The 27039-nt window shown below is 35.9% G+C and overlaps 1 protein-coding gene across 5 annotated transcripts in view; it reads right to left on the bottom strand.

Annotated features, from left to right (window-relative positions):
* The window catches only part of PAN3 (poly(A) specific ribonuclease subunit PAN3), a 111315-nt gene that overhangs the window by 66943 nt on the left and 17333 nt on the right, over positions 1-27039 (bottom strand). For 4 of the 5 annotated variants that reach the window (XR_012079854.1, XM_072976052.1, XM_072976054.1 and 1 more), the window contains exons 4-5: positions 26198-26268; positions 11776-11937 (exon numbers count right to left, since the gene is read on the bottom strand). Coding sequence is in view for 4 of the 5 variants with exons in the window: in XM_072976052.1 (XP_072832153.1) it covers positions 11776-11937; positions 26198-26268 (233 nt within the window). In the remaining variant the exon portion in view is untranslated. The remainder of the gene's footprint in view (positions 1-11775; positions 11938-26197; positions 26269-27039) is intronic. The other variant, XM_072976053.1, reaches the window with a different exon arrangement.

Raw genomic sequence — 27039 nt, 5'->3', positions numbered from 1 at the left:
ACTTTGGCTGATTATATTTTCTTCTCCAAGGGTCATATTTTCTTACTTTTTGCATACCTGGTAATTTTTGATTGGATGCCAAATATTGTTACTTTTATCTTGTTGAGTGCTAGATTTTTTTTTAATTGCTATAAATATCCTTGTGCTTTGTTCTCCATTGTCATTAAACCACTTAAAAATTAGTCTGATTCTTTCAGGTCTTGCTATTTTAAGCTTTATTAGGAAAAATGAGAGTAGCATTTAGTCTAAGGCTATTTTGGTCCAACTACTGAGGCAAAAGACTTCCCGTCACCCTACTTAACGCTTCATGAATTATGATGTCTCCCATGTTGGCTGGTGAGAACAGGAACAACTCTTGCCTTACATGAGCTCTGAGAACTGTTTCTGTGATCTTTTCAAGAATTTCTTTTTCCAGCTTAAGTAGCCTCCTCGCTACTACTCTCTGATCAGTACTCAGATAAAAATTCAAGGGGAACTTTGGCAAGTAACCAAAGCTCTCTATGTATGAGCTCTCTCCTCTCTAGTACTTCTCTGGTAACTATAACCACACTGGCTTCTGTAAACTTTCAGTTTGGGCTCCTTAATTAGAGAGGTCACTAGACTCCACTTGAAGTCCCACTCCAGGCACCAGGCCTGGATGCTGCCTCCAGACAGTGCGCTAAGGTAATCGCGGGGCTCACCTCCTTGGTTTCCCATCTGTCAAGGATCTTTGTCCTTCACTGCCTGATCTCTAACATCTCGAAAACTGTTGTTTCATGTATTTTGTTCAGTTTTCCGCTGTTTCTGGAGAGAGGGTAAGTCTAACTCCTGTTCTTCCATCTTGGCCCAAAGACAAATGCAGTGGCGATGCTGTCAAAACGTAAAGCGTTCCAAGTTTCATCTCAAGTTATAAATAAATAAAACTTGGCCAACTCCTTGTTTTGGTTAGATCAGACACCCACAAATAAAGAGGTGCTTTGCAACCCTCAGTTCAGACTATTTATGAAAAAATACATTACTTCCACATAAAGTTGGTTTTTCTGTTCAAGTTTTATCGTGCTTTCTATACCATCTCTTTCCTAAACAGATAAAGTATGTCACAACTATCCTTTTGATAATCCATCTTGGAAGCATCAAGTCACGGAGTCTATTCTACATCCTAAATACTTTCACCTACTTCTACCCACGTCACTGTCAGGGCCCTAAGTTAAGGCTGTTATCATCTCAACTCAGGTTTATTGCAACATCGTCCCAACGGACCAACTGGACTTCAGTCTTGCTCAACTCCAATCATTCTACTTCTACTTTTCAGCCAGGATGAGAGAGAGAAAGGCAGAAAAAGAAAGGAAGAAGAAGAGGAGAAAAATGAGGGGGAAATGGGAAGAAAGAAAGAGAAGGGAAGTTTTGTTTAACGACTTTATTGCTAAAATCCAATTAGATTGATCAGGTCAAGTCCTCACTGTCCTTAACTGAGTGAAATCATTTTGAAAAAGAGAGAGAAAATGTTGATACTAATCTTAGCTTTGTCTATTTTTTTCACAAAATCTCCCATCTTCACTACTCTTCTTCCCTCCTCAGAGTGGCAAAGGAGCCTAGTTGGGACTAATTCAAAAGATTCATGTCCAAGGTAGAGGGGGTGTGTGTGTGTGTGTGTGTGTGTGTGTGTGTTCTGGCAAGGGCTCCACTCAATTATTTGGAAAGGCAGAACATGGGGTGCTGATAGTGAGGAAAAAAGGCAGAAACAGTCAAATATTTTGCTTTGATAAAATTATCTTAAGTGGCATGAAAAGATGAGACCCATGGACATGAAGGGCAGCACTGTTCAGAGCTATTTCCACTAGTCTCCAGTGTTCATAAATAACACAGAATAAAGAGGAACAATGTACGATGGAAAGGAGAAGTCAAATGGCTAACCAGAACCTCCAACTTCACGTTTCCAGAAGGTTTTTTTTTTACTTAATGGGTTGTCATTTCTCCTATTTCAAAAGTATATCCAAATATGGTCAATTTAAAATTTATCAAAATATATCCAACTTCTGGGTTATTCAGAAACTGATCTACTTAAGATCAGTCAAGTTTCATCTCGTAAGTTAAAAGCTAAATATAAATACTACTACTATTGTGAAATTAGTCTAATATCACAATTTGAAAATTTTCTGAAGCAAACTGAGCCCTCTGATAAACATCCTGACAGAAGAAATACGATTTTCTAAATAAACCAGATTCAGATTTGTGGAGACAGTGGAGGAAAGCTGGTCACTAGTGCTTCCAAGAGATTCACATCAGTGTTCTTTTAAATACAAGTTCTCATACTAATAATTTGACTGTCTCAAGGCGAAAGTAGCATGTGTATAACAGAACCTGCCAGATGAAAATCAATTAGTAATAAGCTTTATGTTATCGTAGTTAATGAACATTTTCATGAACTCAGCTTAAAGTAATTCTTTGTATTTAAGAGCATGAAAACTATAGGTACTTAAATTTCCAAAGATGCTTGTGAGTTCATCTTTCAAAAGTTTTCCAGAAATGGGTAACACTATTCTTGAGAACAGTTTGATACTATGCATCAAAATGAAAAATAAGTATGCCCTTTGACCTAGTACTCCCACATCTAGGAATTTGGGCTAAGGGGAAAAAAAAATCACACAAGTAGGAAAGATTACATTTAGCACATTTTTAAATGATTTTTTAAAGGAGAGAGGCAGCTAACTAAAATATCTATCAACAGGGATCCAGTTATGTGGATTACAGTACACAGAACAGTGTGTAGCCATTAAAAATCATGTGAATTGATATATTTACCAAGATAAGAGGCTCATACCACTACTGAGAATAAAATCAAATAAAAATTAGGCCACAAAACAGTAATTATTCCAAACTGCTATTTGTAAAATGGTGTGCACATGCCTAAGAGAAAGGGGAGGGGAGGGAGGGGGAGAAAGAGAAAGCGTGTCTGTGTGTGTCTGTGCCTGTATGCAGGTGTGTAAAAGGATGACAACTAAAGATGCTCACTAAAACATTAAGTGAGACTGTGCCCCTAGGTGGTGAGGGAACTGAAGACATTTTTGCTTCCTTCTTTGTACTTCTCTGTAGTATTTGTATTTTTTTCGATAAGTATATGTAATTTTTACCAAAAAACTTCTCAGAAAGTTTAAGATTTGTAAATTACAAAGCCATTTACACCATTCCCTTTCCTTTGCAAATCATCATCCCTAAATGAAGTGGTATTACCATAAGTCGCATAGAATACGCAATATTCAAACTGAGACCAGTAGGAGCAATGTCGATAAAAAAGCAAAATCTGTATCTGTAGGACAGAAACCATTTAAAAACAGAAACAGATGAAATGCTCCTTTTATCATGTCAAAGTCAGAGTTCTCCAATGACAGTAATCATTAGCAGTCACAGAAGCAATCTCAATAATCTGCTTAGTTCATCCTCAGTATTACTCTTTCTGTTTATGTGTCAACTACCTCAATAAAGCTGGAAAAAATATTACTCTACCTAAAAGGAGCACAAATATCCATTCAGATCAGTCCATGAGTTGTCCAGGAGAGAGGAAGACCATCGCCACGTTTCAGAGGTGGTAACTACCTTGTACAGCAGTAATTACCTTGTAAACCCATGTATGTCTTCTGTCCGTAATTACGTAACAGTAAAAACCTATGTGTCACATTGCACAGTAAGAGAGATTTACTTAGAGGCATTCTCTCTAGCCCAGAGTCCTGCCAGATTTAATCACAAATTTTAACATATATTAAGATTTTTCAAACATTTTCCCATGATGATATTTTATGTCATGAAACTGTACCAAAGGAAAGATTAAGAAAATGTACAAAGCATTAAATTTCAGAACATTAAATTTTAGGCCAAATACTCACCTTACAATATAATCATTAATCCAGGTTAATTCATTCAATTATTTGAATAGTTAATAATAAAAGGCACTGTGCTAGGCAATGTGAAAAACAAACATACATAAAACACAGGCACCATGTTCTAGCAGTTTACAGGCCAGCATTTCACATGTATAGAATGTACCCTGAACCCAATTTCACAAAATACTAAGTGTCTATAGTGTGCCATACACTGCTAGCCTGTAAGACAAGTTATACACACATTAATCATAGCAACATAAGAGCTATGGGAAAGTGATTAGGTCATAAGACCATAAGTTTGAAATGAATCCTAAAAGACAAGTTTGCTGAGTCAAGACAGAGAGAAGAGTAAGCAAAGCAAATGTTCAAAGAAACTGAACGTGCAGAGGCAGAGGCGGGAAGAGCATGTTACTCGTTAGGCGCTGCAGACAGCTGAGCAGGTCTGCACCAGTACTCACAGCGCGATCCAGAGACACCCCGGGGACCTTTCTAAGGGATTTGGATTTTATTCTAATGACAAAGAACAGAAGACAAAGATGAGAAACAAGATCAGATAATCATTCAACTAGTGGTTTGAAACATAAGACCAGAAGCAGAAACCATGAAAGAGACTACAATAATAGCCCAGGTAAGAAATGAAGATGAGCCCAAACTGCACCTCGGTAACAGTAAAAGTAAAGAGCATTTCAAAGTAGCACAACCAACAGATCTTAGTGGCTGAAGGATGTGGCACAGAGGACAGAAGAATCAAGAACTCACAAGTTAGACAACTGGATTTAGACATACTGAATTTTAAAAAGCCTTATTTCATACTAATGAAGATGTCCAGAAGAAGCTAGAATTCAGAGTGAGTGCAGAGGACTGGGAAGAGAAAAAAATTATCTATAAGTCAACTATGAATCAGGAGCAGATGAAATAATGAAGGCAGTGAGATCCTCGGGGGCACCGTGGGGAGGGAAAGAGGAGTATCAAGGACAGAGCCTGGGGTAGTCCCGGAGGCACAGCAACAGACAAGGGGTCCTTGAGAGAGACTAACAAAGAACTGTCTAAGAGCCAGGGGTACAACAGTTCCAAGGAAAGAGGAATGGAGTACATCACAAACCAGCAGAAGTGAGAATGGTCAATTTTGGTAGTTAGGGAACCTTAGCAAAAAGAGTTTCTGTAGAGCAGTAAGAGGGAAAGGCGAGCACTGGGGATTGAGGGATGAATGAAAGGTGAAAAGTAGCACTAAATAGGAAGTATTTCTCTAATTGTATCACCAGTTTTCCAAATGTTTCCACAGAACATTTCCTCATGTAGCATTCCTTGGTCCTGGGGTTCCAAAACAGAAGAGATTAAACATGACATGTCTGTATGCTGGGAAGAAGGAATCACGTCAAGGGAGAGTGCCCAAAGCTGAAAAGGGATAAATCATGAAATAAATTGCTAGAGGGACTAAAGACAGGCTCTGAAGCATGTAGTAAAGGAGCACCTCTTGTCTGAGACAGGAGGGACACGGAAGGGTATGAGTGAAAACGTGCACAGGTAAGAAATCAACACACGAGGCAAGTCATTCTCCATGCCCTCTTTTCCCCTCCTCTAAAGAACACAAAGCATTTAGTCAAAAGTGACAGAGAGGGCATGAGCAGGTTTGCGGAGAACGTTAAAGTTTTAGAAGAGCACCTACAGAGAAGAGAAAAGAACAGATCTGGGATGTGCTGAGGGTGACAAAGTAGAACATCTACAGTAGTGTCATTCTAGCTGCACCCCAGTTCTGTGACTTCTCAAAGCCCTAAGGAACTCTGAGCAGAGAGGCTGAAGCTTCACGCTTATAAATTGGAATCCACTCCATCTAAAACTCAAAAAAACTCCATCTCCTGGGGCATAGAAACTAGAAATCTCCTTAAATAACATGAAAAAAATCAGTGAGTAACTAAGGAGTGAAGTATATCCAGTAAATTTCTAAAACCTCCCTAGGATCTTAAAAGCACCAGTAATAAGCAACTAGAATTCACAGAAGAATTTGTGAGCCAAGAGATTTTAATGTGAGTATTCTTATAAATAAAATACTTAACAAGAAACATCATTTAATCAGACCACAGGGAGAAAAACACCATCAAAAGAGGTGTTAACAAGTATGACTCTTCTAGTACACCCCACAGCATCATTCTTGGGGTAAGCTAAAACAACAGAAATACTAGTAATTTATGATTCATAACCCCACTATTTCCAAAGGTCTAAGACAAAATGAGGAAGACTTTATTTGATATGTCATTACTTTTAGGTAAATCTTAACCTACAATAAATACCCTGAGAAGTTTACAAAATCATGCATTTCCCAGCCTTTCATTCAAGTTGACATCTAATTCTTACAGGAGGGATGGGAACACAGTTATCCCTTCAAAACAAACATTTTCAAAATAATTTTTAAAACTACTCAAATGAGTCAGCATTAAAATGAGAGCCCCTAAAAGACACTCAGTGTCACTACCTCATACTACATCCAGCACGATGCCACATACATCTGAGCACCATTAACTGAGAGACAGCGCCCAAAATAAACATAAAGACAAAGTTTAGGGGTGAGAGCGCAAACCACCATGTGCTTAGAAATTTGAATCCTGACAACAATTCTGGAAGGTAGGTAATATTTCAATCCTGAACAATGGCATTTGAATTAAGGAATCACAGAACAAACGAAAACTCGTGAATTCACATACAGATTGGTCAGGCAGAGCAGTGGGCAATCATCCTAGGCGGAGATAAAAGTGAACTTGCACTTAGGTGAAATAAAGAATGTGGAGTCTCAGGTGACCTTCCATCTGCCACCTGCTTGGTGTTTAGACTGAGACCATGAGAAAAGTACAAAATGGAGACGCTCTGTCACTTCACAGCACAGTAAGAAAGACTACTACCAGGCTCAGAAAATTGAAAAATTATCAGTATAACTGAATCTGTCTGTTGTACACCTGAAACACTGTAAGTCAACTAAACTTCAACAATTTTTTTTTTAAAAATCAAAAATACTTGCGAGACAGGCTGGAATCCTTTACTGGAGTGCCTGCATCTGGACAAACATCTCCTCAAGATACAGAATACAAAGAAACTTAGTACAAGGGACGAAAAGTAACAGCACACAGTGGGGGCAATTATGAACAAGATACAAAAAGACCAGAAACCCAAAAGGCACTTCTGAGGTGTCGGTAACAAAAGCAGGTACTGCGCATGATCCCTGCACACAGCACCAAGGGGGTAGGCAGACCATCTAAGCCAACCCTCTGGCCCGAACCACTGATCCGCCCCTACGCTCACCCCATTTAAGGAAGCAGCTTGCCACACACACCCTTCTCTGGGGAGCAAAGAAGGGCACCTGTTACTTGTTTTTGCTCCTTTGTGCTACAGCATGAGCCCCCATAAAGCCTTGCCTGAATTTCTCGTCTGGCCTCTTACCAATTTCTATTGATGAAAGAGTCCAAGAACCTAGGCTGGTCTCACTGGGAAAACGTTAAATTTTGACTTTAAAAAAACAAAACAAAAAATGAAAAAAAAAAAGATCCGTTAATCTTTCAAAAGAAATCACCACCCTATATTCTAAATCATATATGATAATAAAACTACACAATAATAATATATGGTGGCTATAAATCCCAAAAAACCTATGATCAACTTTTCAAAATATACAAATACTTAAAGTAAATTACCACAAATTTCACATACTGCCTAAGAAAAGAAAATTAAACAACATTCAGAGATAAGCAAAATACCTTAAGGGTACAAAAATAAACAACACATGCCTAGTCACACATATTTACAATCCAGTGGGAAAAGATAAACAGGTGAACGAACTTAATATAAAACAGAATGAGATAAACAGTTAAATGACACCAAGTATTGTGAAAACAGTAAAAAAAATTTTCTTTGAAGTGTTGGAACAAGTATTTACAGAAAAGGTAGCATTTGAGCTACTCTCAAAGGCAAAGGGAAGAAAGATTTTTTTTTTAGTCTCGATTTACAATGGTACAGAGATATAAAGGTACTGAGAACTGACAGTGCATTTCATATCATATAAGGTATGAAAGATTCCATATGATTAGAATTTAGTATGTTCAGACAGTTAAAAAGAGACAGCCCTAAAAGGCAGAACAGACCCTGAAGGGATTTGACAAAAATTATTCAGAAAATACACTTAGGGTATATTCTATGTCAGTTGTATTAAAAAAAGGAAAGAAGAAAAAGATACTGCAGAATTTTAAGGAATGGGGATTGGAGGCAGAAGATACAGTAGGAAATCTCAGGACTAAAATTTAATACATCTGGGCTGGAATCCCATCTGTATCACTTACTAAGAATAAGCCTTTTCTAAATTGCAATTTCCACATTTGTCAAATGGGGATAATATGTCATCATTGTGGTAAGGCTTTAATATGATGGTAAATGTAAGCTGCCCAATGCATCATCTTTCAATTAATGGGCAGTCAAACCTCAGTAATTTCCTTCTCATAATAAATGGTGGAATGTGGGTGATAACAGGGAAGAAGTGAAGATATGTAGTCTCAGTAACTGGGAAGATGATAAAGCCATTAACTGAAGAAGGAACGTAAGAGAATATAAAAAAAAGCAGTGTATCTGGAGAACAGAAAACACACACTGTTTCAGACATGCCAAATCTGCAGTGACAGAGGGATCTGTATCTACATGCAAGGATACGAGGAGGCATGAAAGATTTGGGTCTTGAACTCAGAACACACTTCTAATAGAAATAAAAATTTAAGACTTTAGGCATACAAGGGAAAGCAAAGAAGAAGTGAGTCAAGGATAGAAGCTCACAAGAAGCCAGGGATGAAATAGAGTCAAGAATGCACACAGGAAAGAGTTTCAAATAAAAAGGCAGCCAGCAGTACTAAGTATTGGAGCGAACTGCTGGGTCTGTTGATTAAGGAGATCTCTGATAAACTTTGAGAGCAGTTTCAGCAAAATTTTGACAACACCAAACTGCAAGCATTGAAGGAAAAAATGGGTTGTAAAGAAAGCAGAGAAAAGAATAGAATCCATTTCAAGACTCCCTAGGAGGGAACTCCACAAAAGCAGTAAAGGAGGCCAGATGGGCCCTATCAGTATCTCCAATAGCCATATGAAAAATAAATTTAGACTCCACCAACCTACCTGTACAATATAAGGAAAATATTAAGTTTCTTTTATTTTCTGATTAGCATATTATATACATATATTTTTTTAGAATGAAAGCATGCATGACTGTTTTACAATTGTCATGAGTTCAGGAGACAGACTATTCCATATCATGAGATTCTTGGTAGAAAATAAATAAAAGATTATTAAGCACTAGGTGGGAATCATAGGGCTCTTGAAAGAAATCTGGCACTGAAGCAAATAAATGCACTTACAAATGATTCAGGTAGAAATTTTCAAAGAAAGTTTTTGTTATTGTTGTATTTGTTTTAAGATTTGTGTTAGTTGTTTGGTTAGTTTTCTTTTGTTTTCAGAAGTGGAAAAACTTCTGTTTCCAAAATTTGTTTTCCAAAAAGATGTCAGGACAAGATTAAGAAATCAGTGTAAAGAAATGTTTAAATTTCTAGAAAGAAATGTCACTGAGAAAAAAAAAATGGATCACGAGGGAAAAAGACTGGCCTCATAAATACTGTAGAGTTATGCATAAGTTACAGTCCATGTCTTGAAAACTAAGTATGCATTCTCATCCTTAAAAAAAGTTGTCCTATAGAAGTTCAGTTACCAGTTAGATAATTGAGCCAATTATCACAATAATACAGTCAGAGCCATGTTACAAGAAGTGAAGAGATTCTGAAGCCTGACAAAAGTAGATTCAAATTTCGGCTCCTCTACCGACTACCGTTTCATCCTAACGTTACTTAGCTTCTCTGCAGACACTTTTTCATTTAACAATAAAATTTGTCCCATAAGCTATTTGGAAGACCAAAAGACACAAAATACATAAAGAGCTTAGCACAGTGCCTGGCACAAGGTAACAATTTAAAAGAAATACAGCTATATATCACTAAAATAAAACAGATAAATATTTCTCTGACCTTAGAATTGAGAAGACCTAAGCTTTAAAGGAAAGGAAACAATAGAAAAAGGAAAGATTAATATGCCTGACTACACAATCCTTTAAAAGTTTTATATGCAAAAAATTAAAAAGAATTAGTGCAGAATTTATTTATATAAATCATTTCTCTTATAGAACAAAAAGATAGAAACCCCAAAAGAAAAAAAGTGTACTGATATGCTCTTTGCTCTGCATAAACAATACCAGGTGCCCAATTCAGGAATCCACAAGGACAATAATGGACACCAGGTGGGTATTTTTCAACTTCAACAGATAGTGTAAGGTATTACTGCTCTTCCAGTATTAGAGCAAACTAATAAGGCATTCTTCATATCCTTAAAAATATACATATATATGTGAAGCACAAAATAGTATTAGTATTTGAAATATTAGATTCAGATACCACCAATTCAATCTTTAGCACACTGAATGCATATCTAGCTTTTTAAAAATTAAAACTAAAGCATAATTCCAGCATATATTATTAAACTAACCTAATGATTTTTCAAGTTGTGATAAAAAGAAGCACCTCAAACGGACACTGAGATAAGAGATACAAGTTGGGGGAGGTCAAGGGGCTAGCCCTCTGCACGGTCAGTGCTTCACCCCACAACCGACAAGCAGCTCCAGTTCCACTAGGATCTGTTCTTACATAATCAGGGCCCAATTTATTTTCGGACTTTCTTTTTAAAACTGAAAAATAATTCTAACAATTCACATCAAATCTCTCTCCTGATTCCAAAAATAAAAATTCAGTAAGCTATATTACTAGTTATAATTGACATGTCCAAAACTTTCCATTGAAATTTTAAGTCTTTGATCATGTGGACTCCCATTTCCCTGTTTTTCCTTATATTTAGAAAAATACTACCAAAATTTCAGTTGGGACAAATACCATGTTTTGCAATAGTTTTGGAATAACTTCTTTATTTCTGTGCCCAAGGCAACACAGATACTGATATGGCAATAATACTAAACAGACCAAAATACTGTGGAACCCTTTATAATACAAGGTTGGTAACAGAAATAGAACCAATTTTTTAACTTTGTTCCATCTTTTCTGTGTGTGGTATGTGTATGTGGGATTATATATAGGCTTTTGGCTAGCAATATATTAAAAATGATAATTTACTCAAAGTTTGGGAGGAAAGATATTCTACTTCTAGTTAAACTGAAATTTTGATTAATAGAGCTATCTGTATTATACAATTACCAAATTCTTTATATGAGAATAACTATAATTCAAATTCAAATGGAATATAACAGATTATTTTGTAGTTACTTCAGATTCAGTGTTATACAAAAGCTAGCCTATGAGTTACAAAAATTCATTTTCATTAGCACTGACAATGCAAAGACTGAAATGTATCTGTAATAACTCTTTGGCAACATACCATTAAAGTTGGTTTTAGAGCCAACACTTGACAAGTTTCTTTACATACAATTTTTATTTCCTAGTAAAAATGTACAAAAAGACAATATATGGAGCTTCCTATTGTTCAGATTCCAAATAAATTAGATTTTCTGTAATAAATTTTACATAATGATTTTTTAATGTAGTACCCTGGAAAGCTTTGTGTGTTAAAAATAATTAAAATTAACTGTTAACAAAATCCAAAGAAGGAAAACTATATTTAATAAAACAAAAGGAAAATATACTATAAACAGAGAACACTCAAGAAGCCACCAAATAAAATCATTTAGTTAATGGGTCACTAACCTTACTTTGATAAAAATTAAAAATAAAAAAAAAATTTTAAATCACCTAAGTGTATCAGCTAAGCCATCCCCCCCACCCCCACAGAGAAAGCAGCCAAAATATTCACTTTCAAAAATGTCTAATAAAATTATTTTTACCTGTAAATTGTTTTCTGTGACTCTGTTCCACCAAACCATATTGATGGGTACTCCTGATTTACACCTGTCAGCAAGGCAGCCGATAGGGTTCTTTGCTTTTCGTGCCTTTGATCCCATCGGAACTAGCCTCTCCTCCAGCATCCCCAGGCGATACTTCCTTGGCTAGGAAAAAGAAGGAAAGAAACCAGGCCACTCCTAACATCCCCCACACTAATCTAAACTAACATAACTAACATACAGAAGGTATCAGGAATGGTGGAATAGGAAACAAGGAAAATTTATAGACATTCCCTCTAATGTCCTTATCACCACCCATCACTTCCCACCCCCACTCCCAATACACACCTCCAAAACAACCCACAGTCCTAACAGGCTGAAAAACAATATTACATAAAGCAACAGATGTTTTCATGAAATATAATCTAGTTTTATAAGACTTTAATGAATAGAAAATTAATTTATCAGCAAAGTAAATGCTTTGCAAAATATTTCCCACTGGCACTTACCTATTCTCACTGCAATATGAAGAAATGGCTTCAAGGGAACAAAATACACGTAAAAAAATTCCTCAGACCTTATGTTTTTCTGCTCTCCATCTCACTACCTTATTTCCTGAGAACTACTCTGCTTAAAAAAGGAAGCTAATTCCTAAGGAATGGATTTTTTTCATTTTTAAAATTCTATGCACATTAGAGCAGACTACAAATCAATCTAAAGTCGGCATTCAACTTAAGGTACTCAATGAAAAGAAATAATCTCAGACTTAAAAAAAAAATACACAAATTTCATTGGTCTTCCAAATTCAGTAATTTGAACCATCCGATATTAATTAAATAAATTCTCCAATAAAAGCATAGATTCATTGGCTAATATTATAATAAAGTTAGTAAACAATCTTAATAGTGGTTGGCAGGGCTTTTTTACATGTCAAAGTTAATGATAGTTTCCACTGTCTTACTTCTCTTTTTTATAGCAAATTTGAACAAAATTGCACCTTAAAGGAATTTGTATATTTTTTTTCCCTTTAAGGAATACTGACACATTCTTGGGAAGTTATCTAACTTAAGACCTGAAATAAGAAAATCTGTATTACTCATTGTTCCGCTGTAAGATTGCTGAAGCAAACAGTTAAAATTAACTTTCTTCAGGTGTCAATTATATAAAATATATAAGAAAAATAATTTTCCAGTACAAAGACAACCAATTTGAAAACACCTGATTCCTAAATTTCAAAATGATACTGAAAATAACGCCTATGGAAATTATTCTATGTAAATTAGATTCTCCACTCCACAAATGGGCCTCTGCTATGCTGTATTTGATTTAAGGAGGGGGAAAAAAATTAAAATTGAATAATAAAGGCAACTAGACTACCTACCTTCCCAGTAATTACAGCTCTTAGTACGTTTCATGTGGCTAAAACATGTCCACCTCCGTACAATCTTGAACCAACTGCTCTCTACATCTACATCACAAGTAACTTTTGCGAATGAGAATAAAAATACACCCTTCAGAACCATATTATAAATGAAAGAATTTTGACTGAACTATTATGCTATACACCAGAAATTTACACACACTATAAACTGACTATACTTCAATTAAAAAATTAAATTAAAAAAACAAAGAATTTTAAAGCAATCTATTTTTAATAACTTAGTTCACAACTATAAGGCTTTGACATACAGCAAAAATAATGTAGCCTTCATTAAGTCTTCACTAATTTAAAATTTATATTTTAGAAAATGTCTGGACTAAAGATTATCCTACCAAAAGCTCAACAAATCAAATACTTATTTAAACAAAGTCACAATCTGTGAAATAGGATCTATATAAGGACACCTCAATTCCAGTCATATATTTGAAAGCAATAAAATTACTGCTTTAAATGTTTTCCAGTCATTTAGATCCATCACAAATCCAGACTTGCTTTTGACCTGATTATTACAATTAATGAAATTTATTTTCTTATAGGAGTGCATTAAGCAACATAGAAAAAAGGGTTTAAATAAAACCAATGTGTAATTCTCCCTCCCCAACAACTTTTATTATATGTTTCTTGTTTTTTCCAAAGAGGAATTCATTATTCCTCTCCCTCCACCCCATCCCCTCTAAAACCAGTAATTAGCCAAAGTCCTTTCCTCCTAGGTAGGAGATCCCCAAACTTGTATCATTACAGATTTGAGCTTCTTCAATAAATAGCCAGAGATTAAAGTCTAAACAAGAAGTAAAACCTTCTATCTGATAGTGAATGAAAACGCCTAGGGTATCAATACCATGTAAGTACCATTATAAGCAACAGACGATAAATGACATGTGAAGAGAGGGCAGTAATACAAAGAATGACTGGTGAGGCAAAAAAGATCACATGTAAATTACAGTAAAATCTCATCTATAAGCTAATTTCCAAATTACATGAACTATTATTTATACCTTGAAGGAAAAATGTATTTTCGACTAAACATTGGAGAGTCTACTTTGTATCAAGAACTGTTCTAAGTACCTGGAATACAATGACAGATAAAACACACACCTTTCCCTCAAAAAGAGGACATAATCTAGTAGTCAACAAAGTCACGCAAGCAGGTCACACTCATTGTGATATAATAAATGTGTATATAATCAAAACACAAATAGAAGAGAGGCAAAGAAGCCTTATCAGAGAACGCAAATACCTGAGCAGTGTTGAAGGAGGAGTGAGTGTACCTAGACAGGGGGAAAAAAAAAAAAAAAGGCAGGACACGGGGATTATGTATTGCAGACAAGGGAAAACGTGTGTGTACAGGCACACAGGCACTGTGTGGTTAAGGGAAAGCTACAAGTACTCAGTCTACCATTAGTAGAGGGCCAACCAAGAGATGAGGCTTGAAAGCAACAGAACACCATGAATTGTTTTACATCCTATGCCAAGGAGTTTGGACTGCATTCTGCCGGCTATGGGAAACTCTTTAAAGCCTGTGAATGACAATTAAACTGGAGACAAGTAGACCAATTAATGGACTCTGGCAATAATTCAGGTTAGGGTTTCTCAACCTCAGTACTACAGACTTTGGATAAACCTTTGCTGTGGAGGGCTGTCCCGGGCCACTGTGAGATGTATGGCAGCATCTGCCGTGTTTGTGACAACCAAAAGTAACTTTGACGGCCTGTGGGAGTAGGGGGACAAAATTGTGCCCATTTGAGAATCACTGGTCTAGGTGAGGGATGGGAACAGAGAAACTGCAACAGAAAGAGAAGGTGAAAGCCTGGCCAGGGAAAGAGCTGCTGGGTTAAAAACAGCTATTGGTGATTAAATGCAAGCCAAGGTTACAGGAAATGGAAAAGTAAAATGAAGATCAGGAGATAAAAGGGCAAACAAAATTTTGTGGGAAATGTTTATTTTCCCCTAGTTTTCTGAGTTCTACAAAACTCCAAACTCCTCCTCCAGCGCAAACACTGGCACAACCCCTCTTCCCTTCCCCGTAGCTGCTAGCCATCCTTCCTAGAGCCATCTTGAGGACGTGATGGTTCCCCCACACAAGACAAAAGGAGGTATGTCACCCAGCTGACCCACTACTCTTGACAGCCTTGCCAGTCCAGCCCCTCATTATTATGAAATGGAAGCATTTTAAGATGTCATGTCCTATCAGTAAATAATTTGCCTTCCTACTCCACCTCCTAGTCAGTCAACACAGGTCAACACCAAAATTCCCAATCTCTTTTTGTTTCTGTGGCACAATATCCAGGAGAGCATGTAACTCTTTTTCTCCTCCCTCTAACACATGCAATTTTTACTTTAAGTCTCAAGATTCACTACACAACTGATTGATCTTTCTCATTCTTCATAAAATCTAAACAGCACAATAAGATAGTAGCTGAAAATAGTCTTACTCTTTTTTTGGACATTGGAAAAACAACAACTCAGGGCTCGAACAATAGTTTTTAAGGATAAGAAGTTTTCAAGGACAATAAGAAGAAATATACTCCAGACTAGCACTTCTCGATTATAATGAATATATGAATCTTCTGGGGATCTTGTTAAAATAAAGATTCTAATTCAGTAGGTCCAGAGTGAAGCTTGAGAGTCTGTATTTCTAAAAAGCTCCCAAGACTGCTAGTGCTGCTGGTCTGGTGATCGCCCCCAAGGTCTAAAGCTCTAGAGAATCTCAAGGAAAAGCCCTGCGTGAGAAACAACTCGTGGTGAAAGAAACTGGAGCCACTCCACAAAACAAAAAGGGACAGGGGTTCAACTATCTCAAAATCCCATCTCATTACAGCTTCAACTAAATACTCAGAGCCTTCAATAACATTACTCATAGCCTCCAAAGCCTTGGCTCTTCAAAAATCCTTGCCCTGGTCCACAGAAGTCCACTCCAATGGTTCAGGACTAAGAGACATCTACTCTCATTCCTAACCTTTTTTGTTAGAGACTTATTTATAAGTCTCTAGATTCTGTCAAAAGGAAGAACAGTAAAAGTTAATTTTTAGGACTGTTTTAGTTCAGAAGCTTAAATGTACACACATTTTTTTTCATTCATTCACTCACTTAACATTTCAGCACGGGGCTCTTTACCCTCCCTAAAAATACAATGATAAGATCTATTCTCCTCCCGTAAAAAGGTCACAGTCTAGCAAAAAAAAAAAAAAATCCCATAAATACCCCTGCTTGTACAGAAAATGTTGTTACAGATCAATTTTCAGAGCACAATTCTTTTGGTAAAAGTGCAAAACAGCATCATCTCTACGATGCTTCACATTACAGGCTTTGTTATTATATATTATAATTAATCATTAGTGATAAAACTAACTAGAGAAATCAATTGTTATCCTAGGACAACATTGTTTCCAATGCTCTGAATTTTAAGAACTCCCTTTTGAACATTAAAAACATAATAACTGCTTTCACTGTTTATACTCTGAAACAGAGAAGGATGATTTAGAGTTACTATGAAGGGCACTTTTAAATGATTTGCATTTTATTAATCAGAACATCTTCACACACTTGGAAAATAGCAGGACACATATATGGAAAATTAACGTCCCTCCAGACAATATTTAATGAATATATTAACCCACTGCCTTTTGCAGTAACGACTCAGCCACTTACCTCTTGCCACCCCTATGGGTCTGAAGTCCACTAACAGAAACCTCTGGCCTAGAATTTACTATATATTTATTTGGAAGTAAACTTGCATTTCTCTTTTATAACCTCTTCTGGTTCACAATGGTCTTCCCTCAATTAATCAAATGCCCTGAGAGTTTAGCAGATTTGTAATTATGAGGACTAAATATAAGAGTATAATTCCATTAGCCATCAGCGGTTAGTCTAAAGTTACTGGGAAAAAACAGACCCCAAACTGATTAAAAACATCTAAATGTTTAAAATCAAATAAATTACCATATTTCCATACAAACATAGAGAGCTATCTCTATCTAATTTATTAGTTAACTGGGTGTTTTAATACACTTGGATTTTAGTAAATCCAAACCTTACAAATAATTGTAGATTAGATTCCAATGTTTCTCTACAGGTTAAGATTTCAAAATCAAAAACAAGTCAGTCTCAAAGATTATGCTGTTATTTTTTCCTGCCATTCACTATCACTAACTGTAGGCTTTTCATGGAAATACATTAGGTTCCTTACGTTTCATTGTTTAAATAAAGACAGTTGTAGGAGCGATTGTGGGTAGGTCAAAGAAGGTAGGTCTATGTTAAAACAGACTGTCACTGTTAAAGCCTCATGGGCAGGTAAACAACTGCAAATTAAAAAATACCTTTTAATTTGTAGGGTCAATACACATATCACATACAAATTGAGAGGATGAAAACAGAGAGTGCTGCCTGGTAAAAACTGATCTAAATTATAAAAATACAGCAAAACAGGAATTACATACAAAGAAACATATTTTTAAGCTCTACTGAGTCAGATCCTCAGAGAAGAAACTATAATATTATCTACATTAATGTAAGAAAGCCTACAAAGCAGTTATTACTTCCATTCTTAAAACCTCAATGTTACAATGCAGTTTTATGCCACCAAAAATGAAATCAGTTCGAATACCTTTGTTAAGCAAGGCCACATTCAATTCCTAAAAAACTGGGACACGAAACTACAACTTTTTTTCTTTTGCTTTAGAATAGAACCAGATTACAAGATGTAGGAAAATAAAATAATATCCCAAAGTTATTAAAATATTTTTAGTGCAAATAAGTAAAGTTTTAAGTTGTGAAAGTTATTTTTACAACATCTCCTGTAATAACCGTAACAGTTTTTACATGAATTTCAGTCCCTTGTCAAAAGCAACAATCATGCTAAAATACCTATTTGCTTATTAGCAGAAGTTTCCTTTTTGATTTATTTGTATGTGTACTCTTGCTTAAATTCAATCTTGAAATGAAGCAAAGTATCTTCATAATACCTTCACCTTTTACTAAGATTAAACTTAAGGCAGGCAGTGGTTAATCAAAAGTAATCTTACACACATTCAGAAACAGGTAAGCATGTTTTTAAACTGCAGATTTAAAAGCAACAGGAGACTGCAGCAACAACTACTATTTGACAAGCTCAAGGCACCAGGCCAAGCACTTAATACTCAGTGTATTTAACACTCAGAATTCTGTGAGATAGGCACAACAATAACACCAACTTTCCAGATGAGATGGGTGAAGCTTCGAAGAGGTTAAAATAAACTGCCTGTATAATCTCAAAATTAACATGAGGCCAGGCTTCACAGCTCGTACTCTTAACTATGGTATTCTGCCCCCAATTTAAAAAAAACTCATCCCACATTCTTTAATATTCCTTAACATATTACAGTCTTAACATTATTCTAGCTAATCCTAAAATGACCAAATATAAATTCCTAAATGAATCAATCTCTCTTTGAATATAACCTGCATGGATGAGATCGATGAGAAGCTCTAGCTACTGAGACTTCATTCAAAGAAATAAAATTAAGCCACTCTTTCCTCCCCAATTTCAAAATGTAAAGAGAACAAATTTTGGAAATTAAATAGAGTTGAGAAAAATTACATAGCTTTGGTTAAATTTAGCTTAAAACTTAGGCTAGCATGTTTGTGAATGAGAATTCTAACTCACCTTTACTAATTTATTCCTGACCCCTATACCTCCTAGGGAAACAGGGATGAACCACCAGTAATGCCCAGCTCTTAAATATCAGCTACTACACTACGTAAACACAGTGATCAGAGTAGAGCGTAATGAAGCCAATCAGATGATCTCAGAATGATCCACGAGTTCCTGGGTCCAAGTGGCAAATGCATCATACTTTTACTAAGCTATCATTATTAGGTAAGAAGAAAACCTCAAAATCTCCAAAACTAAAGCTGGATAATGACTTCAGTCAACAGCATCACACACCAGATAGAAAGGCATGCTGTTCCAGGTCACATATTTAAATATGGTAAAGGGTTAAACATCAAATCACCACACACACACCCCCAAAAAAAGCCTCCAAAATGAAAAATCTCTCATGAGATCCTTTTTCAGTCAATCAATAGAATAAAATTCCCTTGCAGTTATAAATCAAAAGCAAGTTGTCACTGCACACAAAGTACCAATAACAATAAAGTACAGAAAGTATGTGGTTGAACTAATTTGTTAAAACAAAATTTAATCTGTTCTTTGCAAAGCACATCTTTATCTCAACGCAATCCTGGAAAGTCAACCTGGAGTACTCATTTATTTAGCAGGAAAATAAAATTAAGTCTTTCAAAGTTTAGTCCTTTTCTATAAGAACTATCATACTAAATTTCAATCTAATCTAATCTATCATTTTAAGAAAAGAATAGAGACTGGAGTTAAACAACAGGAAGAATACCATATTTAAGTCTGACAATTAAAATGCACTGGAGAGAACATATCCATTTGCTAAGGGAGGTTGATTACTACATAGATCATTAGCAACAAAAATGATAGTGGATTCAAATTACATAAAAACAGTGATAGTCCCTTCAGTTTAAAACTCACTAGCTCATCAGACAGGAAATTATCATGCTATTTTAACAAAAAGGAGCTTAATATTTTCCTCTTTTCTTAATGTACCTAATAAAAGATAATCAACTTAAGTATGACATTTCAGAATTGACAGCATGAATTACTTATGAAATTCAAAACCAAAAACAAAATGGGGGGAGAAACGGAAGCATCTGATAGAAGAAGCTTAAATGCTTAATATACCAAGTGTTGACAACAAGTTAAAAAAGACAGTCCAACAGAAAAGTGAGTGAAAGATAGGAAAAAACACCAAAGGTCAATAAACATAGAAGCTCAACAGTTCTGGTAATCAAATTTAAAAGTAAAACAATAAAATGACAAAGACATGAAAGCCTTTTACATCTCAGTGTTTTCAAGGCTATAGAAAAACCAGCACCCGTGAGTATAAATATAAATTTGTGCAGCATTTCTGAAAAATTACCCATCAATCATCAAAAGCTTAATTGTGTATTCTTGCCCTAGAAATTTACAGTTTACAGAAACCTACACTGCAATAATCACATAAATGGGAGAAAAAAAAAAGGCAGGCATAAGATCAGTGTTTTAGCTTCCCTCTGTGTGTTTCCAGCGGCATCTCTCCACCACCTCTTCATTTTTCACCTTACAGAAGACTCAGTCATCCTACCCTTCTCATATTGCTCTAGATAGACTTGTTTTTCTCTGAAATTTAACTAAATATTATTTACATTAGCCCAAGTAAATTACTTGATCTCTCAAAACTTCCATTTCCTAATCTGTAAAACAGAAAAAACAGTACCTCTCAAAGAATTGACGGAGTGACTAAATAATATAATAAAATATAATACATTTAAGTTTATAAAAGAATTATTTAAGTATATCATATAACCTGAAACAGATACAGGAAATCATTGTCAACATAATGAAATCGAGTTTCTATCTATTTGCCACTGCATCGTGAGAAAATTCCAGATGTATTTTTACCATATTTGAAGAGTATATGTTTGAAAAGCTAACAACTATGTCAAGGAGGAGGCAAAACATTAATGTTGGGGGAGGAGGGGCCAGAACACCTCAAAGAGAAGATGGACATCCTCAAAGCAAGTACAGGAGAACGGCTTTTCCAAAGGGCAGTACGAACGCAGCCTGACCCACAGTGAGCAGCAACAGATATTCACTTGTTTAGTAATAGTTAACAATTCTCAGACTAGGTTAGAAAGGTTTGGCTAAGACCACAGATCACCAATAACAGATACCGCTCAGCGGAGCTTCTCATTTAGTCCTCTGAACAACTCTACCCAGCACCCACTAAGTACTATTCTTTTTGCAAATGAAGAAACAAAGATTTAACTAAGCTTAAAGACACAGAGGTAATCAGTGAAGATACAGGGATTCAATTCGGACTGCCTGGCATCCAACTCCAAACCCTAAAATCTAGATCATTATTCATCACCACTGGGTTATAACTATTCCTAACTGTTTGCTCTTTGAGAGAAGTGAAAACTCATCAGCAGTTCTGAGCAAGTTATGAACAGGAACCACGGTGACCCCGCCTACAGGAACCTGGACTCCCAACAAGTCTACAGCTTCAGTAAGGGACCCAGACACATCCTAAGTCCACAACCTCACCCACATCTGACTCGACGTGGGGCAGTGCACATCCCACCGTGCAGCAAATGGAGGTGAATGTAGGTTTAGTCGATTCCAGCAAAAGAAGAATCGTTTCTGGTGTGTTAATTTGGAATTCTAAACACAATTTTCCATAGAAACTTCACTGCACAATACCCACGGGTAAAAGACACTAATGTGACTAATCTGAAAAACTGAATACTAAGTAAACAATATTTGAGAACATACATAAAATTTTAAAAAAGGTTTTACAAATGAAGTTTTAGATTATGATTCCCATTAAGATTTTGATTATTTTTCAGTATCTTCTCCATTTTCTCATCTTTTATTTCCCCTGAGATCAATGCTTGGTTCCATCTTCAAAAATGAGCCTAACCACCAGAAGGATTAAGGCAAGATTTACACCCCAGATTGTCTACACCATAATTCTATTAATTTCTCCAAATTTACTTTAGCTTTCTCCATAGAAGAACTCTACCATAAAACTCTCCAGTTTGTTACTCCTAATTTGTTCCCTAAAGTAGAAATAATGTAAAAGTCATCTTTCAAAGACATTAGTACAGAAATGCTACACAAAAAATTTTAAATGTCAGATTAATTAGAAAAGGTATGATACATACCATCAGTAAATTTTGTAATAGAGATGGTAGAAAAGGGGACATATGCTCTTAAGATTGGAGAACAGTGGGAAAGAGGGTCCACACTGAGATTAAACAGGGAAAGAAGTGAAAAAAGTGCTCTTAGTAAACTTTTACCTCAAGCAGAATAACCCAGAAGCAGGCCTCCACCAGCTGTGTCTCCTCACAAGTACGCCTCCGCGGTAGATAAGCAGCCTCTCGTGACCCCACCTCCCTCGCCCTAACAAAGAGCTTAAAAATCAAGACAGAAGAAACAAACATGGTACTTCACAAGCCTCTGTCCTCTAACGCCAAAGAATTTAACGTGTTATTAAAGCCTAAAAACCTTACGAAAGTAGAAATTTGTTATCCCACCATTAGAAATAAACTGCAAATGCCCAGGTAAAGCTGCCTATGGACTGAAACATCACACTAAAGCACAGTTAAAACAAGAAACGCAACAGACAAGCACCAGAACCGTTTTGCTTTAATGTGGGAAGGGGGGAAAGCTGAACAGGAAAATGACTAGATTTTAAAAAAGAGGGCAAAGAAGGGCCAAGGATATAAAAGGGAAGCCAAGGGCAGCAGACACAAATACTAAGGGCTTCTCATTTTGCCTAAGATTTGTCTCAGTCACCTGTGGCTGCACTACATACAAACTCACAGCTTAGCAAGAATAGTTAGCAAGATGTCATCACTACTTTTATGAATATCTGTATCTCTACATCTAACTTTGTTACAAAGGTACTTTGTTCCTAGAGGATTTCTTACTGAAAATCCTCCTGCTGTCTAGATCACATTTGTGATGCACAGCGATTCTGATCTCATGCCTTTTGCTGTCATTCCAGCTCTCAACTTTACCTACCTTGTTGTTATGGTTTCCAAATGTATTCATCTCTAATATATTAACTCATTTTCAACAAAACTCCATCTCCAGTGTTTTGGGAAGCTTAATTCTCCCACTGACTATATAGCCATAATTCAATTTCTTCCACCACCACCCTTGGCTAACAATAATTATACACATTTTCAAATAATAGTTATTTTCCTATCTGTATGTATGTATTCCTGACATAAAAAATTTAAAACTCAGTGCTTCTCAAGTATCAACTGTGGGGGATTACTTTTTTAAAAATTTTCCAATACATCATGGTCTTACACTTCTGTAAAATAAAAATTAAATAACTAGAAAAATGATGACATATTCAGATGCTGCAGTATTATCAAGCTGTTCTACGAGTTTCTAAACATTTACTTTCAATGTTTTAACTTATTTCCCTACAGTCAGGTACAACTCATGGACTAGCTCTGGTCCCCTGACACACTATGAGCAGCAGGCATAAATTCTCAGCACACAACTCTTCAGAATTTTTTCACATTATCTAACAACAAGTCAATTCAGACGAATGGCTATGACCCTCTCTGTACTGTTTTTCACATCACACATTTTGTTTTAACAAGTCCTTATAGATACAAGGCCCTCAGCCACAGTGTCTTAGCTCATCTATGATTGAAGAGAATTTTAAAATTTATTGAAGATTCCAACTCTCCACTAGTTATCAAAAAGAACCTTCTGCTTAGTATCTTTGCTTCTCCATATTCCTCATCTTCAAAACCACAACTCAAAACCTATTTTCCCCATAAACGCTTCTGACCCAGAGAGCTCCCTGCTATCTAGCAGTCATCCGACATTTAACTGGCACCAGTCACCGCGCTGCTGTGTAATGTTCTCTAGAAGATTCCTCCATTGTCTCCTGAATCAGATTTGGGGAAAGCAGGAAAAACATCACCCCATTCTTTTTAAATTTTCCACACAGCTCACAGTAAGACTGCCTACAGTAAAAATATCTGACTGATCTGATCCAAATGATTCACAGATCCCACGTGCAAAAGGCAGCATACGTGGCCCAGGGATTGGGCCAACAGAGATTTTCAGAAAATAACTTAGCTAACTAGCTATGAGATAGTATTAAGTAAGGCTTAACTACTTGTTTTCCAAACTCATTATGAAATAAAATGTCACTGAGTAATCATGATAGCTTGCTTAGATCAATCTGGAATTACGATTAAACATTTTCATAAATTGGAGTTATTTCCACTATAATTACATGATTAAACTGACATGAATTACTACAACAAAAGAAAAATAGACAAAGTTCCCATATGCCTTCAATTCACAGCATGCAGTACTCTCATGTCAAGAGTATGTCTAACATAAAGGGATTTTAAACCTTCTCAACTCAACCATTAACAATTTTAAAATATATGCAGCCTGTACACACACAGACTCCTAACTTTATATAGCACACGTGTTGCAGGGGGGACACCTCTATGTCTCTACATATTTTAAATGTAAATGGCAAGAAAATATGGTCCTTCAAAGATATACTATATAAGTCCTGAATTTCTAAGTAGAGGCTAACATGCAGGTCCTTTTAGTTTAACTAGACACTGAGTTCTAGAGATGAGACACACCACAGCAATTACCCAAGCCATGCTCGTCGTTTCACAGATGTGAAGATTACAGCCTAGGAAGCTGGCCCAAGGTCACAAAGCTAAAGATCCAGGACCTCAAGCATTGCAGCGAAGTACGTGTTTCACTATACTAATCTGTTTCCGTTTGGATATATTCTAATATTTCTCCAAATATAGGGGTCATACTTGTAGTAACATTTCCTTCTACTATTTTCCTCAACTAAAATAAAATTTTTAAATGGGTATTATAATCTCCTTTTCCCAATCTCCAGAGATTTTTACTCTTTTCTCAAAAATAAATGTCAGTAGCCCTAAATCATATGTTTCAACTTTAAGATGCAGTCCATCAAACCCTCACATTAAGGAATATTTATGTGTATTTGTCATTCCACTTTTACTTTCTACTCATACATCAGAAATGCTACTCATCACTTTAACTGATTATTATTTTTTTTAATGTGAAAAAACCACTGGTGGGCCCCTAAGACTACTTAAGGGCTTTTTATTTCCCTCAATGCTGAGTAGCTCCAGATAACCTGATTTCCAGGCTGTACCTGCTTTTCAGCATTGGACCATTTCCTTCCTTACTCAGAGGCTTTGTCTACCACCCCTGCTCACCGCCCCCAATGAGTCTGGCTGTGTCCAACTCTATGCAACCTCTACTCTGGGGGTTAGGAAATACACACCCCTATTTATGAGAGCAGTACCTAAAGCAAGAGTAAAAGTGTTCATTGTGAGAGCCTATAAGGAAGTCTACAAAATCAAATTAAAACCCATACATTTTAGTCTACAAATTCCAGTTGCTTAAAAGCATTTTGTAATTACCTCCTTGTTCTCATCTATGTCTCAAAATGCAGATAATACTAGGTACATGAGGCACTGATGTAATTTGTACCTGAGCCTATAATTTTTGGTCTTCAAAACACCTAGTCTTCTTGAAATTCTATCTATCCGACCCTCAGATCAGACACTTCCTAAAAGCATCATAAGCTCATATCACTTCTCTAAAATTAATATTCTTTTCCTCCAGATTTTTCTCCTATTACTTACAAATCTGAATTAGTTATAACTCTAATCTCCATCAATCTCCTGAATATCTTTAGGTGCTACTGACCTTAACCAAAACACCACTTTCTCTAGATTACAATTATTATTAACATAATGATTATCATTAAGACTCAAAAGCATCAAACTATAATATACTATAAAGTCCTTAAAAACCTATTCATGGTCTACCAACCTCAATTTCAAATAAAATTAAATTTCTAATATGAAGAGATTTTTAAACTGTTTTTAAATAGTGAGGCCAATTATGAATAGTTGACAATTTTAAGTTTAATGAGGAGTTTAAATTAGGGGAGAAATCTTTGAAGTTTAAACAAAGCAGTCAGAAAATAAAGTTAACAGATGATGAATATGCCTACAATGTGTGACATAACAGCAACCACAGCACTACATCAGATGTTACCTTGAAAACAGAATATGCCAAGATAAAGAAAATGAGGAAAAATAAGCAGGAGGATTTCATCCCTTCACACAGAATGTCTCTATTTCATGTACAGAGATCAAATAAAATTCTACATGTAAGAGATATGCAACAAGAAAAAAGGTAAACAAAAAGCAAGAGAAGTATTACAGCCCATAAGCAGCCCTCCCCCAACTTAAGAGAACACTGACCATCACGTAAACATCCCAGTATCCCCACTACATTCCATTTAGTTTCACATAAGTTTCCATCTCACCTACCTTTCTTCTCTGAGAGATGTTGAGGGCACCAAAGTCATTAAACAAGGATGAAGCAGGTGAAGTTAGAGGATCTGGAAGGTAAGTTACATAAGTTTCCATACAGACAACTCAGGAAACCTATCAATTTCATAAATGTTTAATTTGAATGCTTATAAAATAGTAATAAAATCCATATACCACAATAATAGTTAAACTCAATGCCTAACACATAGTGGAAGTTCAAATACTTTCTGAGTGAATGAGACACGAACAAGTCATTCAGCCGATATTCAGCACACATTTATTCAGAAGCTGTATCGATTAGGATGCATCTGTTTGCTTAAAACCAAAAGAAAAATCAAACAGGAAAAAAAAGCGACTTTTAACCATGTTATCAGGAACGTGTTCATGAAGGAAATCTACCTCTAGTGTGTGTTCCTGAGACCAAATGATAAGAAAAATAAGAACAGGGTGGGGTGAGGGGAGGGAAGTCAAACACACTCTAAGGGACTGGATACAGATTTTCATACTCAGGCCCTAGAACCATCTACCCTACAGGACTGTCCGCATTTTTACACTTGTCACCAGATGTTCGATATTCTTAGTAAAAAGAGAAGGTAAATTAAGTTTTTAAAGATGGAAATGCTATATATTTCACAATATAAACATGAAATCCAAAGAATGTACAGGTTCAAAGCTCTATTACTCCATGGCCAAAAGTTACAAACAAAAATATATCTCTAAATTGTTTCTCACTTAACAAATCAGAAGGGTTTCTGAGAAGGAATGTATGATATACATTGAAATATTTTTCATTTCATTTCTGAGCTTTAGTCAATCTTGTTTCTCACTAAATAACCTAT

This window comes from Vicugna pacos, chromosome 14, assembly GCF_048564905.1.
Source record: "Vicugna pacos chromosome 14, VicPac4, whole genome shotgun sequence".
NCBI lineage: Eukaryota > Metazoa > Chordata > Mammalia > Artiodactyla > Camelidae > Vicugna > Vicugna pacos.
Note: the sequence above shows the minus strand (reverse complement) of the source record. Positions and strands in the feature narration are given on the sequence as shown.